The sequence below is a fragment of the Cherax quadricarinatus genome, chromosome 60 (assembly GCF_038502225.1).
Source record: "Cherax quadricarinatus isolate ZL_2023a chromosome 60, ASM3850222v1, whole genome shotgun sequence".
NCBI classification, from domain to species: domain Eukaryota; kingdom Metazoa; phylum Arthropoda; class Malacostraca; order Decapoda; family Parastacidae; genus Cherax; species Cherax quadricarinatus.
In genome coordinates, this window is record NC_091351.1 from 1,938,957 (window position 1) to 1,956,757 (window position 17,801).

Below are 17,801 nucleotides of genomic sequence, written 5' to 3' on the forward strand. Positions count from 1 at the left end.
ATGTGATGAGGATAACAAAAAAATTAGGTGACGAAAGATTGGATATCAGATTGGAGGGAGAGAGTATGGCGGAGCTGAATGCATTCAAATATTTAGGAGTAGCCGTGTCCGTAGATGGGTCTATGAAAGATGAGGTGAATCATAGAAATGATGAGGGGAAAAATGTGAGTGGCGCACTTAGGAGTCTGTGGAGACAAAGAAACTTTGTCCATGGAAGCAATGAGGGGAATGTATGAGAGTATAGTTATACCAACGCCCTTAAATGGGTGTGAAATATGGGTGGTGAATGTTGCAACATGGAGAAGGCTGGAGGCAGTGGCGTCATGTCTGAGGGCAATGTGTTGTGTGAATATAATGCAGAGAATTCGTAGTTTGGAAATTAGGAGGAGGTGCGGGATTACCAGAACTATTATCCAGAGGGGTGATTAGGGGTCGTTGAGGTGGTTCGGGCATGTATAGAAGATGTAACAAAATACTTCGAGAGTGTATAAATCTGTAGTGGACAGAAGGCGCGTTAGGGGTCGGCCTAGGATAGGTAGGAGGGAGGGGGTAAAGGAGGTTTTGTGTGTGAGGGGCTTGGACTTCCAGCAGGCATGCCTGAGTGTTAGACAGGAACGAATTGAGACAAATTGTTTTTAGGACTTGACGTACTATTTGAGTGTAAGATAACATTTACAGTGCACTCTGAAGGAGGGGTGTTAATGTTGCAATTTTATAACTGTAGTGTAAGCGCGCCTCTGGCAAGACACTGATGGAATGAATGATGAAAGTTTTTCTTTTTCAGGCCACCCTGCCTTGGTGGGAGACGGTCGATGTGTCAAAATAAAAACATTACAGAGAACCTCCTATTGTTTTACCGTGTTTACAAGTGTGCAGGCAGGAAGTTATACTAACTTCATTAAGTAACCATTCTCTACACCGTGGTGTAGAATAAAGTGGGAGACGGTCGATGTGTCAAAATAAAAACATTACAGAGAACCTCCTATTGTTTTACCGTGTTTACAAGTGTGCAGGCAGGAAGTTATACTAACTGCATTAAGTAACCATTCTCTACACCGTGGTGTAGAATAAATGCTGCATTATAAGCAGACTCCTTCCCTCTGTCTTCATTAATTCAACTCCCTCCCCCCCCTCCAAAAAAAAAGTTACTACAAGGAAAAAATAAAGGTAGACATCCAAGTTTTTACTTTTTTTTATTTGCCTTGAGCGAAGTCGGGAAACCTGTCACAGGTATATCAAAGGTGACCTTCACTTTTCAGTTACAGTCCCAAGAATTCGAACATATTGAGTATATACAATGTAAACTTTAATCGTAATAAACGACTGTCAATTAATAAACAAAACAATGGACGGAGGTGACACAATTCTTTATTCTAATATATTTTAATAGCCTCGCTTCAGCCATTTTTTTTTCGCAAAACTCGTGTTTCCACAACAATAATGACACACAAATAAGAGGCACTTATAAGACACACTTACGACGACATTACTTTCCGTCGTAGACAATTGACAAGTCACGCTAAAGCGAGAAGGGAAGGAAGCTTTTCTTAATAATAATAATAATAATTATAACAATCACAACAAGAGCCATAATAAATCACGTTACCAAGTCTCTAGTTTTCGTTCACTTCGTTAATACTGATCTTGAGTTTTAAATGCAATATCCTCGTTTCTCATCTCGTTCATAAATTTACTTAAGTAAACACACTCAAACAAAATAGAAGCAATAAGAACACATGTACGTACAAAATAAACAATTATAATCAAACGTAAATCAACGGAGATTCAACCCGTTTCACCGCTCCTTTGACGGGATGACATCACTATAATGTTGACGGGATGACATCAGTATAATGTCTGACGGGAGAACGTCAGTATACTGTGTTTGACGGGAGAACATCGGTATAATGTTGACGGGAGGACATCAGCATGTCTGTCTGTCTGACGGGAGAACATCAGTATAATGTTGACGGGATGACATCAGTATGTCTGTCTGACGGGAGAACATCAGTATGTCTGACGGGAGAACATCAGCATAATGTTGACGGGAGGACATCAGTATGTCTGTCTGTCTGACGGGAGAACATCAGTATAATGTCTGTTTGACGGGAGAACATCAGTATAATGTTGACGGGAGGACATCAGTATGTCTGTCTGACGGGAGAACATCAGTATAATGTCTGTCTGACGGGAGATCAGTATAATGTCTGACGGGAGAACATCAGTTGTTGTTCAGACCAGAGCTTTGGTGAGATGGGGAAGGAAGAAGGATGGGTAAGGATGGAAATATTGGAAAAGGGTGGGAGGGGGGTGAGAGGTAGTTTAATCTCTGACTACAGAACATCAATATACTATTTTATCAAGTGCAGCATCAACGGGATCACATTAACCCACCTACAGCCCCCCCCCCACCATCAATTATCATCACAATGTAAAAATATTCACCATTCTCGTGACACACGAATTAACTCACTGACGTCCAACTTGTGTGTGTGTCTAGCAGGTGTCAGGCAGCGGTGGAGTATTATACGTGGAGGCTGAGGTAATTGGAGGATGGGGTGAAGGCGGGGGTGTTCTGAGGGAAAAGTTGTGGTGATCTGAGGGTGGTGGAGGAGGGAAGGAGAGCGCCCGCTGACACAGTCTCAACACAAGGCACTGAGAGACTGAGAAGCCACAGGCCGCCACCAGACACCCTACTACCAATGTTGCTGCTGCTGCACCAGCCTGATATCTCTGTCTACCCTGTCTCTTGTCTGTCCGTCTCTACACACACACACACACACACACACACACACACACACACACACACACACACACACACACACACACACACACACACACACACACACACAAGATGTGACACCACAATATAACTACAACTATTTGTAGCTACACAGAGCTATCACACATAGGTATACAACTATTACAACTACAGTTACGACAAGGCTCTGAGAACAAGGATAGAATAGACCTAGTAGAGACCAGCGAAGAGGCAGGGCCAGGAGCTGCGACTCGAGCCCTGCTACCACAAACACGGGTACACGGGTGCTGCCCTAAGATTTAAGCATATGCTTCTTGCCCTCTCCTGTTTCCCTTAATCGTTCCCTATATCTCGTCCTTTGCATGGTTGCTTCATTCATCTATCTTGTATAGTCAGCCTCAATTTACATTCTTTTCTTCCCTCCTTTCAAGAGCCTTCCTGCCATCTACCCTTCCTACATGTCTTACTATTTTTATTACCAATTCAATCCTCTGCCCCTCTCCCATTTCTTTCTTCCCTTTCAAGTTCTTTTGATCCTCCTCTTTCTCTATATTTCTTATATCTTTCTTAACTGTTTCATCTTCCATTTATTTTTCTCCTTCCGGATCTTCCATTCACCCCTTTCTTTCCTATTTTATTTTCTCCCCTCCTCAAAGCATTTACTTTCTTTCCTCCCGTTTTCTAATCTTGACGCTATTAAAGGACATAGTTTGATTGTGAAGAGGAACTACTCTGGCATGCACCTGTTGAACACTGATATTACAGCTCTGACTGAGGAATGGTCCAATACTGCCAGCCATCACTCACTATCCGAACTGGCTCTTCCTGGTCCAATACTGCCAGCCATCACTCACTATCCGAACTGGCTCTTCCTGGTCCAATACTGCCAGCCATCACTCACTATCCGAACTGGCTCTTCTTGGTTATAATCCGTTCTTAAAAGAGATATATGGATGCGTATGACTGTATAATGATATCGACACAAACACCAAGATAATAAAATAAAGTAATTCATTGTGTACAGACTGCCGAAGTAAAGTCAAGAACACGATAGTGTTTTATAATGAACCTAAAGTAATAATAACAATGCAATGAAAGTCGGGAACCACAGAAAAAGTAAAGAAAACGCAGTAATGAAGACTTATTCACGAAGCATATTCAAGATATTCACCATTATTACTGATACTCGATGACACTCCAGGTATCCTGTCAACAAGTACACTGTGGAGAAATATCTCCAGTTGAAGGGTGGGAGGATATCTCTCAGCTCTCTGATACATGCATGTAACCGGCGTCATTACACGACTAATAGTGTGAGGAGCGATGGTGTTACACTGATGTGAGAATTACTGGACATTTTATGTAAACGTCAGATAGAATACCTAACTAATATGGGCCAACAGGCCTCCTGCAGTGTTCCTCCATTCTTATGTTCTCCACACGTGGTGATATACTCAACCTTGTCCTCCACCACAGATAGTGACCTTGAAAATGCATTCAAGGCGGTGACACACCTACCAATAGTTAAAAAAAAAAAAAAAAACGGAATGGGTGGAGTTTGAACCTACGGCGAGTCGTAAAACTCCAGACCAATGCGTTAGCAATCGTGTTATTATGATTTCGCGATTACCACATACGTTGCAATATGAATATCAACTCTGTAACCCAGCTTCCCGAAGCAACAGTCAATTTCTCATACAAAATTTAAGGCAAAATTCTTGTTATCAGTTAGTTAGGTTCGGTTAAGTTAAACTGTCGTCTGTATGCAAATTTTAACAGACCACAAAGCCAATGAATACAGCATTACCTGAAGACGATGGAAGCTTTAGAAGCGTGCACAGAAAACTGGAAGTCACCGAGCGCTCGTTAAAACAAGCAGTCAACTTACGACTTATTCATTCCAGTGACACAGTCACACATCTGACTAAGCCATAGTAAAATACTGACTTTGGTCAGGCGGCAAGGCTGCAGCTGTGACACACAAATTAAAACATCCAGTTCAGAACTACAGAAAAACTGACTTAAGTCAACTAGTAGACACATTAATATGGTAACTAGACTGAACTATCAGATATTACTCGAGTAGAGGAAATGTGAAAGTGTTAAATGTTAAATTTTAATTATGAAAGATAATAGTCCACGGAAAAAAACAAATGAATGAGGAGAGGATCAAACCACTGCGGAATCCCGGCGACCATGCTACCTATTTATTTACAGAGAAAAAAAATATAAAAAGGTAAATGAGACCCGAAAAGAAGAATTACCCACATTTAAATAAATTATATTTTTTAATAAGTAGAAAATAAAAAGTAATAAAAAGTTACAAACCGTACACTCGTATAATATATACGTATATACGTATATATATATATATATATATATATATATATATATATATATATATATATATATATATATATATATATATATATACAGAACAAGCCACATGGGATGGACGTCTCCATGTTAAGATCGGAGGAGGGAGGTGTGCATGGCGTGTTGCGAGTGATGGATGGGATGGGCAGTAGGATAATCGCAACAATCTTAAGAGTGCCTACCTACCTACACACAACACCCACCCACCTACCCAAGAAGTGCATGGAGATAATCACCCTGGTAACACTGCAATATTGCTCCTCCTCTTTACTTTACCTAGATTGCGGCATTAATCTTCGTTTATTTAATGTTTGCATGCATACACACCGGGCAAAGAAATACACACAAATAAATGATAGAAATTTAAAAACCAGTTTCGGTCCATTGTATGTGGACCAAAACTTCTTAAGGTCATGGTTTAAATTGATAACATATGTATGACATAAACCAAGTAAATATTGCGTGGTTTTGAATCCCAGGCCACAAGTCAAACACTTGTAAGAAACTCTCAGTTATTCGGCCACAGTTTGTGTTCTCACCTAACTCTATTCGCTTAACTTTGGTTGCAGGGGATGATTCATAGCTCCTGGTCCTGCCTCTTCGCTGGTCGCTACTAGATTCACTCTCTCCCTGTGTGTATGTATTTACCCATTTGTGATTGCAGGGGTCGAATCAGCTCCAGGCCCCGCCTCTGTTTCTTCTGGAATATTACGTCTACCTGGATTTTTGCAGGTTATAACTTTCCAGGGAATTAACTTGTCCCTAATAATGATCTCTAAATGTTGACCTAGAATGGATGTCAAGCTGAGAGAACAATAGTTAATTATTATTATACTTATAAATAAACGCTAAACCCATAAGGGTTAGAACAATAGTTGAGAGTATGAGTTCTTTACCCTCTTGTAAACAATAGGAAAAATTCTGCTACTTTCCAGTCTACTGACAACTTACCTTCTTATAATTTGTACATGAATGGTATATAATACCAACAAGAAGAAGACTTAAGACACGTGTGCAACATCTGGGTATCTTTATCTGTAGACGTTTCTCCATCCAGTGGCTTTATCAATACAAGGACATAATGTGAAGACTGTAGAACTACATGAAAAAGATGAGGCAATCAGTCCCCCAGCCTTGAGGTTAGTGATGAGCACCGTAGTCTTGACTACGGTGCTCATTACCAACTATTCCCCCACGTTATTACCTCTCCCTTCCCTTCCTCGTTATTCCCTCTCACTTCCCTTCCACGTTATTACCTCTCCCTTTCCCTCCCACGTTATTACCAGCAGCTGCTGCTTTAGGCTTCAACTCACAATTACGACACATGGTCGACTCCTCTGATACGCCAACAATTGAACATTACCATACAATACACAGGAAAAATATCCCGACTGATGCTGCAGAATTGATCAGGAAGCCAACACAGGTGTGGCGCAACCACCTCCAGTACAGGTCAGGCAGGTCATGCTGTAACCCTGCCACCCCCAGCACAGGTCATACTGTAACCCTGCCACCCCCAGCACAGGTCATGATGTAATCCTACCACCCCCAGCACAGGGCAATAACCCTGCTACCCCTCCCGCACGTCAGGTAATAACCCTGCCAACCCCAGCACAGGTCATTCTTTAACCCCACCGCCCCAGGTCAACCGTCCACCAATCATTACTGCGAGAGTTTATGACCCGCCTCTCCACCAATCGCAGGCCTAGATATTTATACCGCAGAGACGAACCCACCAATCACCGCCCTCCATTATTATAATCCACAACCTGACCATTTTTTTAATAGCAAAAGGAGAGACATAGAAGAGCTAATTATTAAAGTCAGGGGGAGAGCGCTAAACTATGAGGGTCATACATCACCTTGGAGGGGAGAGGCACCGATGTTCGATCCAAGGTCAGCTGTAATTCCTTGGATCAAGAGACGCCCTCATTGGCATCAAGAAACATACCTTAAGGGAAAGTGCAGCAGAGGTAGAAGCAATATAAACAAGCAGGAGAAAAGCAAGCAGAAGCAAGAGTAGAAACAGCAGCAGAAGAAAAAGCAGCAGTAGAAGCAGAAGCAAACACCAATAATAATATCAGTAACAACAGCAATAATAATAATAATAATGGTTATATTTCATTCTTGAGTGGAGAGCTAGACCCGTATGCACCTCGAGGGAATGGGAAGCATCCAGTTCGATGCGAGGAAGCTGATTATTGTATGCTGCTACGACTCCCAGAGACGTTTCGCGTCGTCCCTGCTACGACTCTCTCTACTCTCGCCGGCAGTGACAGCCCCAGCGACAGCACCAGTCGAGAAATGTTCTGAGTCGCTTGCCCGAAGTCCTACCCAGTTCAGCCCGCACCACGCTTACCGTCTTATTCTGGTAGCCGACCTCTCAGTCAACAAGGTCCCTCACTCCTGGGCATGGCCCTCCAGGACTGGCCAACTTAAACACACTGCCCGTATACCAAGTAACGTAGCCTCCGAAGAGCCTTATCATTGAGCCGCTTCTTGCAGTCATACTGACTTCTACAGCCTAGTGGTGCGCGAAGCAGCTGTCTTACTAAATTACAGACGGGTTATGTTCTGCTAGGACAGCCAAATAATTCACACGTCTCAAAAATCCAAAAAATGAACATGTTACTGGAAGAATTAGAGAAATAACAGAGTGCTCACCCCACGAATATATATATATATATATATATATATATATATATATATATATATATATATATATATGTGTGTGTGTGTGTGTGTGTGTGTGTGTGTGTGTGTGTGTGTGTGTGTGTGTGTGTGTGTGTGTGTGTGTGTGTGTGTGTGTGTATTCTTCATGGAGAAGTGGGACAGAATTCTTCCTCCGTAAGCCATGCGTGTCGTAAAAGGCGACTAAAATGCCGGGAACAAGGGGCTAGTAACCCCTTCTCCTGTATATATTACTAAATTTAAAAAAAGAAAAAAAATTGTTTCTTCTCTTTTTCGGGAATCGAACCGGGGACAATTAGCCAGGCTCCTGGCTGGTAGCAGTATTGCATTTGCTTAAAAACCACTTTCTGTGGATGCATTAACGTGTACTGCTCCTTGAGACTGGCCTTCCAAATGGGAGTAGAATGAAATTATTCCTGTAGTATCCATTGCCAAGAATGTGCTGGCACCAGGAGGCAGACCCAATGTACTTGCTGGCTCTCTGGTTTTTGTAGCATGATGGTCCTGTGAGCTAAGACGTCGGGAGATTAGCTTCGTTTCCAGGAGCCTGCCTTAATATCCAGGATTAGATTCCTGGTTGCGACATATATATATATATATATATATATATATATATATATATATATATATATATATATATATATATATATATATATAATATATATATATAATGTGTGTGTGTAAGAAATGAAAGCCATACAAGAAGGATGAAATGGACTAGCTCCAGGCCTTTCGTTACTGGAGCAATCTCATGCTTGCCGGTAAATTTCTACGACTTCCAAACGAAATCTTTTAAATTATGAGTGACGCAAATATAACCGGTCACAGGAATGGAAACAACAGTGCTACTAATGTCCAGACTGCATGCATGCAACGTCATGAATAAAAAGATACACAAACGTTCAATCAAACAGGCTCAACCAACACAGGTCAGGAGCACACACTAACCCACGTGGTGGTACACACTAACCCACGTGGTGGTACACACTAACCCACATGGTGGTACACACTAACCCACAGTTAATAGAATTTAAAGCCTATCAACTACACAAGCATCATTAAAGCGTGTCACCTGTTAATCACCAGTCAAGAATACTTGACTCCCTTAAACAGAGATTAAACTCGCAGCATATGCACTCAGTGGCTACTTTATTAAGTACAAACTTTAGTACTGGCTAAAGTTCCCTTTTGTCCCCATTCTTTGTGGCATGGATTCAACAAGGTGCTGGAAACATTCCTTAAGATATTCTGGTTCATGTTAACATGATAGCATCACACAGTTGCTGCAGATTTGTCGTCTGCACATTCATGCTGCAAATCTCTCATATATATTAATAGTTCAGATCATGGTCCCTGATGCACTCCTCGCAGGCTAAGTCTCTTAAGAAGAGCAAACACCACAGCAGCAAGCAACAGTAAGAAATACTTAAGCAACACAAAAGAGTGTAGTGAATGTAAGTTAATAGTTAAGGGTTACCGGTTGTCACAGATACACACTGTAAGTACAATGTGTATAATGTAGACACTCGAGTCTTGCAAACCTACATCAGTAGCACCAATTATATATATATATATATATATATATATATATATATATATATATATATATATATATATATATATATATATATATATATATATATATAATCCTGTATATAGGTCTACACACAAGTTGCAAGGTCATTCCTGGTAAGTTTAGGTCCCCTGCCGGTCATCATTTACACTAAGCGCTTCTCTGTCTACCTTACTGATGGCTTACTTTATAAAAGGATACGATCTACAATAGTCAACAAACACCTAGGTACTTACTACTGAGTGTACTTGTCCGTATGTCTCGTCCCGCCTGGGAATTGAACCCAGGTCCTTTTATTTATGAGCCAAATGTGCTAACACCCAGATACAACTTGCCTGACTATTCTGTCCTACCATCCTCCCATTCAGCACATGTATGGTCCAACCATACCCTTACCCCTCACTCCCTTTCACCCTTACCCCTCACTCCCCTTCACCCTTACCCCTCACTCCCCTTCACCTTTACCCCTCACTCCCGTTCACTAGGACAGGTGTTACTACATCTGTTGAGCCACAAGTGTCACTCCACGTAACACCACTAACCACATTTGTGTGAAAAATTCTTCAAAACTACTTTTATCTTATATTTCCTCGTTATTTTGTGGATTCCTGCAATCAAGTACAGACAATTAGACTATCTATAACAGCCTAATTATTGACAATTATGAGTAACAAATTAATAATTTATGGTAAACACTGCATGAGTGATGAGGCAAAATTTACACACAGTCCCTATCTGAGTTCACCCTCAACTTAACTGATTACCGCAGAGGAATCGTAATAAGCTACATAATAACGTTTAATATGTGATAGACGTGCAGCACAAAAGTGAGGTAAAGAAATGTGGGGTAAATGTGAGGTAAACGTGGAGGTGGAACATTAAAGAAGATCAAAGGCTCGAGTAAAAGGCAGGAGGAGTAAGATAGCCAATTGCTGTAGCTTGAAGACTGACACACAAAGCTTCACGGATATCTTCAACGCTACCTCACGCCTTCATGGCTATTCTTATCTCCATTATACAAACTTGTTCAGTATTACCTTCAGTGTTCCCCGGGGGTCAACTTCTTCCGACTTGCACAAGAACTGATAACGTTGTCGTTTCACAGTTTTAGTAGAATAAAGTGGAATAAAGTTGACCTTTCTGAAACTGTGGAAAGAAAATATTCTTACTTCGCATGCGAGTCAGAAAGTGACCACGTAGGACAAGTACCAGAGTATAGTGGTACCAGCAATGTTATACGGGTGTGAAGCATGGGTTTTAAATGTTGCAGCGAGGAGGTTGGAGAGGTACAGGGAATGTTATGTTTGAAGGTAATGCGTGGTGAGAATATTATAGAGAGAATTCAGAGCTGGGAGATTAGAAGAATGTGAGGGGCTACCAGAGATGCTACCACTGGCCCATGCTTGACAGGACCAACTCGCACCCAACCAATGCCATTTCTATACCCTTTAAGGTGAAGTCTTGATAATGAAGGGCTCTTGATCCAAGGAAATGAAGCTCCTCTCCCCATTCTGAGAACCTCCTATTCTCCCACTCGATATATATGACCCTTAAAGGTTTAGCGCTTCGCCATGAAATAAAAAATGTGGAGAGAGAAAACTGGGTATCTTCTAATCTGTTAACAAAGATAAATCAGCCTGTGGGTATCACAATGTCTTGGAGAGATAAATGGGATGGACCAAATACCCTTGCCTCATCCCTCTTGTTATAAAGATAACATATATACCAGTCACAGATGTGATCAAGTAAAATAACGCATATACCACCTTAGCAAACCACAGCAGAGAGAGGGAGAGAGAGAGAGAGAGAGAGAGAGAGAGAGAGAGAGAGAGAGAGAGAGAGAGAGAGAGAGAGAGAGAGAGAGAGAGAGAGAGAGAGAGAGAGTCTCCAGGTAACATCTTGCAAGTCTTCCATTGGGCAACTGACAACAATATGGTCAGTGAGGACAAAGTACTGAGTTACAGAAGGATACCTGAAAGATGCTGTCGGGGTAAACGCCCCCGGGGCCAGGTCCCCCCTGACCAGGCCTTCCGGTGTATCAGGGCCTGCTCAACCAGGCTGTTACTGCTGGCCGCACGCAGGCCAAAGCACAAACTGCAGCCAGTCTGTTCAGGAACTGACAAACTTATCAGTTCCCTTTTGAAGACAGCTAGGGAAGGGGAAGGTCTATTGGTAATCCCCTTTACGTATGATGGGAGGCTGTTGAATAGCCTTGGGCCCCTTACATTTATAGTGTTGTCACCCCTACTTTTCACTGCTCTAATCTAGATCCACCTCTACACACTACTAGGACCATCTACACTCACCACCTCAGCAAAGTGAATATACATTGTTATTTATCCTAACAGTGTAAATCAGGCTCTCACCCACTTACATTGCTGCGTTCACCCGTACAATGAAGATCACCCAGACTATACCCACACTACGAAGTTCACCCATATTATCACTGTTACTCACACTACGAAGGTCACGTATACTATTAAGGTCACCCACACTACAAAGTTCACCCATATTACCAAGGTCATCCACATTACAAAGATCATCCATATTATCAAGGTTCACCCATACTAGTCACCTAGACAACAGCGCCACTTTGAAGGTTACCCACCTAGGTTACGAAGGTCTCTCACACTATACTCACTTTCAAGGTCGCCCACCAAAGTTGCCAAGATCTCAGAGGTCTAAGTTAGAGCGCCAGACGCCAAAAAGGCTGCTGGCATCTAGACACTGGCAGTTGTCTTGCTGAGATACTATCATACGATATCAATGAGACTAACGACCTGCATTATTCTAGAGGTGGTCTTGCTGAGATACTATCATAAGATAACTTCATTTCCCAAGAAGATGATACATTAGAGTTAAAGAGTAGCTTAACGTTGTATATTTCTTGCAAATAAAAGCCCAGAGTTGAGCATAACATTTCACGGTCTTAAGCTTTGACTAATACCAACAATGTACAAATATACATTGGACAATGTTTACAAAATCTTGTACACATTAAATATAAAATGAAATAGTACCATAATACAATTCTCTAATGAAAACTGTGCATACACTGCACGCGTGATATCTGGTTTGAGGTGCATAGCTGAGGTAAAGTCCCAGACACAAATTACATAGGTGAAGTATGGGTAAATGAGAGAGAAGTGTAGTAAGGTAGCAGTTACGATTGGGGAACGTAACAATTTTTGGATTGTGTACCTACAGTTTCTGTTACTTCTCTGAAAACTAACTGGATATGAGCATTTACGAGAAGACCTTGGAATCTTACCCCGTCTTCTTTCTCTACTTCAGATTCATTAATTTTGAGGTCTAACTGTGGACGTTAGAGAATTTGTTCAATATTAAGAGTGGGTTTATCATTAAGGTGTAGTAGAACTTTATAGTTCATTAACTAGATTGTATAAAGACAGGGGTCAGAGCATAAGATATAGGTTTTGTTATCAACAAAGGTACTGGTTCAAAATGTTGGATGGTATTCATCAAGTCTGGTATAGAGGAAGAGACGAGGGATCCAGAATGTTACCTTGGGGACCCTAATTTAATTGGCTGGGTAACTGAGGCAGTGCCATATCTGACTACAGGCTGATATCTATTAGTACAATCTTGAGTACATGTATGCGAGCCCTTCAAGTCCCAAGTAGTTAACTTTCAAGGAACCTTCAGGAGTGGCTCTCTCTCAGGTGGCTATGTATGAAAAGTGCGTTTAGCCGATGACGTTAATTTCACATATGGGGGAAGGGGTGTTAAAAAAAATGTCATAACGTTTAATTTAAAATGAAGGTAACGGCGGTTACTGACTTAAGTTCCGTCTATAGATTCTGGGCCAATCCACTCAGGTTAGGTTAAATTAGGATGGGTTAAATCACAGGTCTCTTTTAAACTAGCGTAGTGCTGGGTAAAGGCATGATATAAAAAAAAAACATTAGAACCACTGACATGAACATACAAGAGTTGCCTACATACAAACCTGCTGTTATCAACTTGCCACTATCTGGACTTATTAGTCGTCACATTCAACGAATCAACGACGCTTTCAAATCAACCCAACGTGTACTAGGCTTCCTACGTACATTTAAATAATATGGACCCTTGGGTTTTTCTTATCTCCAGATCACAGAAAGGTTTGAGTTGCCACCTCACTTATTCATGGTTTCTGTTCATTGACACTCTGGGGTTCTTTATCTCCACCTCACAATGTTCATGGTTTCAACTTCTCACTGACACTCATTCCTCTCAGCAAAACTTGACTTTAATTTAACCTTGTTTGTGTTGGCACTTCCTTATTTACTCGAGGTATTTCAGCGTTCATACGCAATAACTGATAGAAAGATAAGTACAAAGCATGTCATGGTGAGAGCAAAGGGAAGCACTAAACCCGTAAGGATAATACATCTCATAGGAAGTGAAAACTAATTAAGCTTGATCTGAGGAAATAAGGAGCCCTTAACTAGTATCAAGGCCATCACCCCTGAAGGGCTTGATTAAAGAGGTAGACAGAGATCAATAGAGAGAATTAAAACCTGTAGTTAGCATGAGAATTTAGACTGCCTGGCGTTGTTACACCCTGGCGCTGGTGTCTGGACACAGGCCAAATTGTATTATGAAATAATATCGTTAAAATAGTAGGTACTACAAAAGTGGCATTGGCTCATCTTTATTCTCATCACCACCAGTGTATTTGTTCAACGCTTGAAACCAAGTGTGACAGTACGTGGTAACTTGTTCCACACATCTGAAATCCTATTTCCCAACAAATGACAAAAGACCAATATAATATACACTGGTGAAGGCCTGCTAGAACACGATGAGCACGTCTTACTCTCATGCAACCATTCCCATACATTAATTTCTCTAACATTCTAACGTTATTCAAATATTTTGCATAGCGTTACACTCTTTAGTTTTGTAAATATTTTTGAATCTGAACCCAATATTTTCAAGCCTATAATTAAATGGTATTTCCCACTCTACACCTTTTCTTGTAATGCCAATGTCATTTTCTTAAGTTACTTTTCTAATGTTCGGGAACAGTTTAGCCAACATTGTTTTCATTTGGATTTACGTCCATTCTGTACCACAATGAACAGGGATGTTATGCATAGTAAACCAACTCTCAATGCCAAGGTAAACCATACATACGTTAGACTGCGTACAGCCAGCAGTAACAGTTTGGGTGATCAGGCCTTGATCTACCAGGCGGCCTGGTCGGGGACTGGACCGCTGTAACCCCTGAAAACGTCCTTCGGATAGCCTTCGTTTATTATTAACTTTATTTAAGGGAATCTGCTAAACACGTAAGGGTCAATGGAAGGTGTTTAGGTTCGATCCACAGAGAAATCAAGTCCATTCAAGAGTCTCTCACCGACATTCAAACATCACAAATCTATTGTTAATGCTTCTAGATATGGATCCTAGTACCCTCGCGGTGGATCAGGGCCTGATCACTCAGACTGTTACTGCTCGTAGCACGTAAACCGATGTATGAGCCACATTCCGGCTGGTCAGGAACTGACTTTAGGTGCCTCTCCAGCGCTTTCTTGAAGACAACCAAGGGTCTACAAGAAGGCGTTAGACAGGCACCTAAAATCAGTTCCTGACCAGCAGGGCTGTGGCTCATACGCCGGTTTACGTGCAGCCAGCACAAGGCCTTCCGCCGGCTTACCTGTCCGCCCTTATAAAAAAATATGGTAAAACCTTACGAATCCTTATTCATGCCTATCACCATGAAGAAACAAACATTAGGATACGTATATCCTGCATGTTCAACACAACTACACATTTAATTTAATCCTACCACACCTTAGATTTTATCTATCATCTTCACAACACAAATTAATGTGTACAAGTCAAATGTAGTCGCAGATGCTTTATCGCGACACGTTAGTGTAGTTACTGTAGATCCTCCATTTACTGCAGAGGATGTAAAGAATGCCCAAAGAACAGATCCCATGTGGTCTGGTGTGATTCGATTCCTGCTCCAGGAAGATCTTATTCTGACTGTGAAGCCACCAGCACCCATCAGTGACTTTGTAATGAGCCAAGAATTACTGTATCGAACAGCCGAATTGGGTACTCCAAGCAGAAGAGTTTACCAGTTAGTAATTCCACAGTCACTAGTGAACGTAGCTCTACAGCTAGTTCATGATGCACCAGGTGTTGCACACCCTGGTATGGATCGTTCTGTGAAACAAGCCAGAATGAAGTACTTTTGGCCACGTATGGCAACTGACATTTCAGAGTATGTTAAGAAATGTAGTGTTTGTATGCAACATAAAGGAAATGTCAATGGTTCTAATCCAATCCAAGTGTACCCAACCACTAGCGAACCGTGGGAAAGAGTTGCCCTTGATTGGTTAACCAATTTTAAATGTTCCCTCCAAGGCAACAAACATCTGTGTGTTATGGTAGACCATTTCACCAGATATTGTGAGTTAGTTCCTATTGCAGATAAGACTGCAGAGTCAGTAGCTAAAGCGTTTAAAGAACGCATTATCTGCAGGCATACCACCCCTAAGTCCTTAGTAACAGATAATGGAGGTGAATTATGTAATGAGATTCTTGAAAATTTGTGTACCTTGTACAAGATCTCTAAATCCACCAATGTTCCTCATCATCCTGCCAGCAATGGGTTAGCTGAACGAACCAATAAGAAAGTACTTGATGTCTTGAGAGCCACTATCAACCCCAATAGTGAAACTTGGGATGAAGTTATACCAGATGTTCAATGTGCCATAAATTCTGCTTACAATGCTTCCATAAGTGATACTCCACATTATGCATTGTATGGTGTAGACAAGCGTTTACCCTATGAGGAGTTGTATTCCACTCCGAAACCCAATTACAACCCTGATGATTTCATAGCAACTCGTACCAGCATAGCTCAGAGTGTTTTTAGAAGAATCCGTGAAACACTTCATAAATCAACAGCAGAATTTACTAGAGTAACTAATAGCCGTGCTAAGCTGTCAAAAGTTAAAGTAGGTTCAAGAGTAATGCTGACAAATTTCAACAAAACATCCGAAATGCCTAAACTCGATCAAAAGTTTATTGGCCCTTATCGAGTTGTAGAACGTATCTCTGGCAATAAGTATAAGGTTAGAGAAATTAGTACTGGTAAGTACAAAGAATCGCATTTAGATCATATGAAATTAGTATGCGATGTTGATGATATTGCTACCCAGACTGTGACAGATGCTGAAAATCCTCTTGACTCTGTACCCTCTACCTCAGATACTCAGTCAGATATTCAACCTGAATGTCGTTACTCCTTGCGTACTCGACAAGTAATGAGAAACCCACAAGTATCTTTTGTAGATACTCGTTCAGATCTCCCTCAGTCAAGGCATGTCTTAGCCATTGCAGAGGAATTCGATCCTCCCAGAGATAACCATTCTGTATATATAAACCTTACCCTCGCAGAATTGGGTTTAAATGTACATAGCCTGTATAATTAGATGTCCGAGATGAAGGAAATTGTCAACTGTTTGTTATTAACTGATCAGTTTTTCAGAATTTTTTTTTTTCGTGTTCACGTTCCCTCCGTATTCTGAGAACTTGACAGTAATGGTCTGTGTGCACCAGATTTGCTTTTCTGTTAATTTCACCTTGTATATATATATATATATATATATATATATATATATATATATATATATATATATATATATATATATATATATATATATATATATATATTCTTCCTCAGAATCCGTAGAGTGCATGAATACAGATTGATCGATCAATTCCATCCATATTGTACAATGATTTGTTCTTATAAGTCGTAATGCATTACAATGAAACTCGTTACATTAAAAGTGATTACGTTAACACCCATTACGTAAAACTCATTACGTTAACATCCATTATGATACCATCCATTAGTTCTAAGTTATATATGAATTTGTTATTGTATAGAATCAGCCCAGAACCACCTGCCTGTTCAGCCTATAGCATAGTAGTGTATGTTGAGACGACATACGTAACATGACCGAGCTGTCAGCATAGTTGCTGATCCCCTTATATGTGTTATATAGATTAGCTGAGTATCATAGTACCATCCATGTTTATATAGAAGATCCCTTAAACCTGTGACTGTATGACGTCACAGGATGCAGCGTGAGTGACAAGCTGCCTGTTCCTCACTCGACGGATAGACATAGACAGGCGAGCAGGCAGGCCTGGGCTCCCATCTCCCTTTATCACAGTCTGACAATATAGCGTTACCATCCAACAAGTGTGTCTACATTCAACCCTAAAATCTCCTACCGAACCCCACACGACTCCAGCGCTTACTTGAAGACAGCCAAGGGTCTACAAGAAGGCGTTAGACAGGCACCTAAAATCAGTTCCTGACCAGCAGGGCTGTGGCTCATACGCCGGTTTACGTGCAGCCAGCAC

The 17,801-nt window shown here is 41.1% G+C and overlaps 1 protein-coding gene across 8 annotated transcripts in view; it reads right to left on the reverse strand.

Annotated features, from left to right (window-relative positions):
- Cbs (Cystathionine beta-synthase) overlaps positions 1–17,801 on the reverse strand; it is a 98,562-nt gene that overhangs the window by 65,018 nt on the left and 15,743 nt on the right. The window contains exon 1 of one of the 8 annotated variants that reach the window (XM_070097877.1): positions 10,439–10,523. The exons of 5 other annotated variants lie outside the window; for them this stretch is intronic. Coding sequence is in view for 1 of the 3 variants with exons in the window: in XM_070097875.1 (XP_069953976.1) it covers positions 2,446–2,448 (3 nt within the window). In the remaining 2 variants the exon portion in view is untranslated. Of the gene's footprint in view, positions 1–2,445; positions 2,651–10,438; positions 10,524–17,801 lie in introns of those variants that run through there. 2 more of the 8 variants (XM_070097875.1, XM_070097880.1) reach the window with 2 other exon arrangements.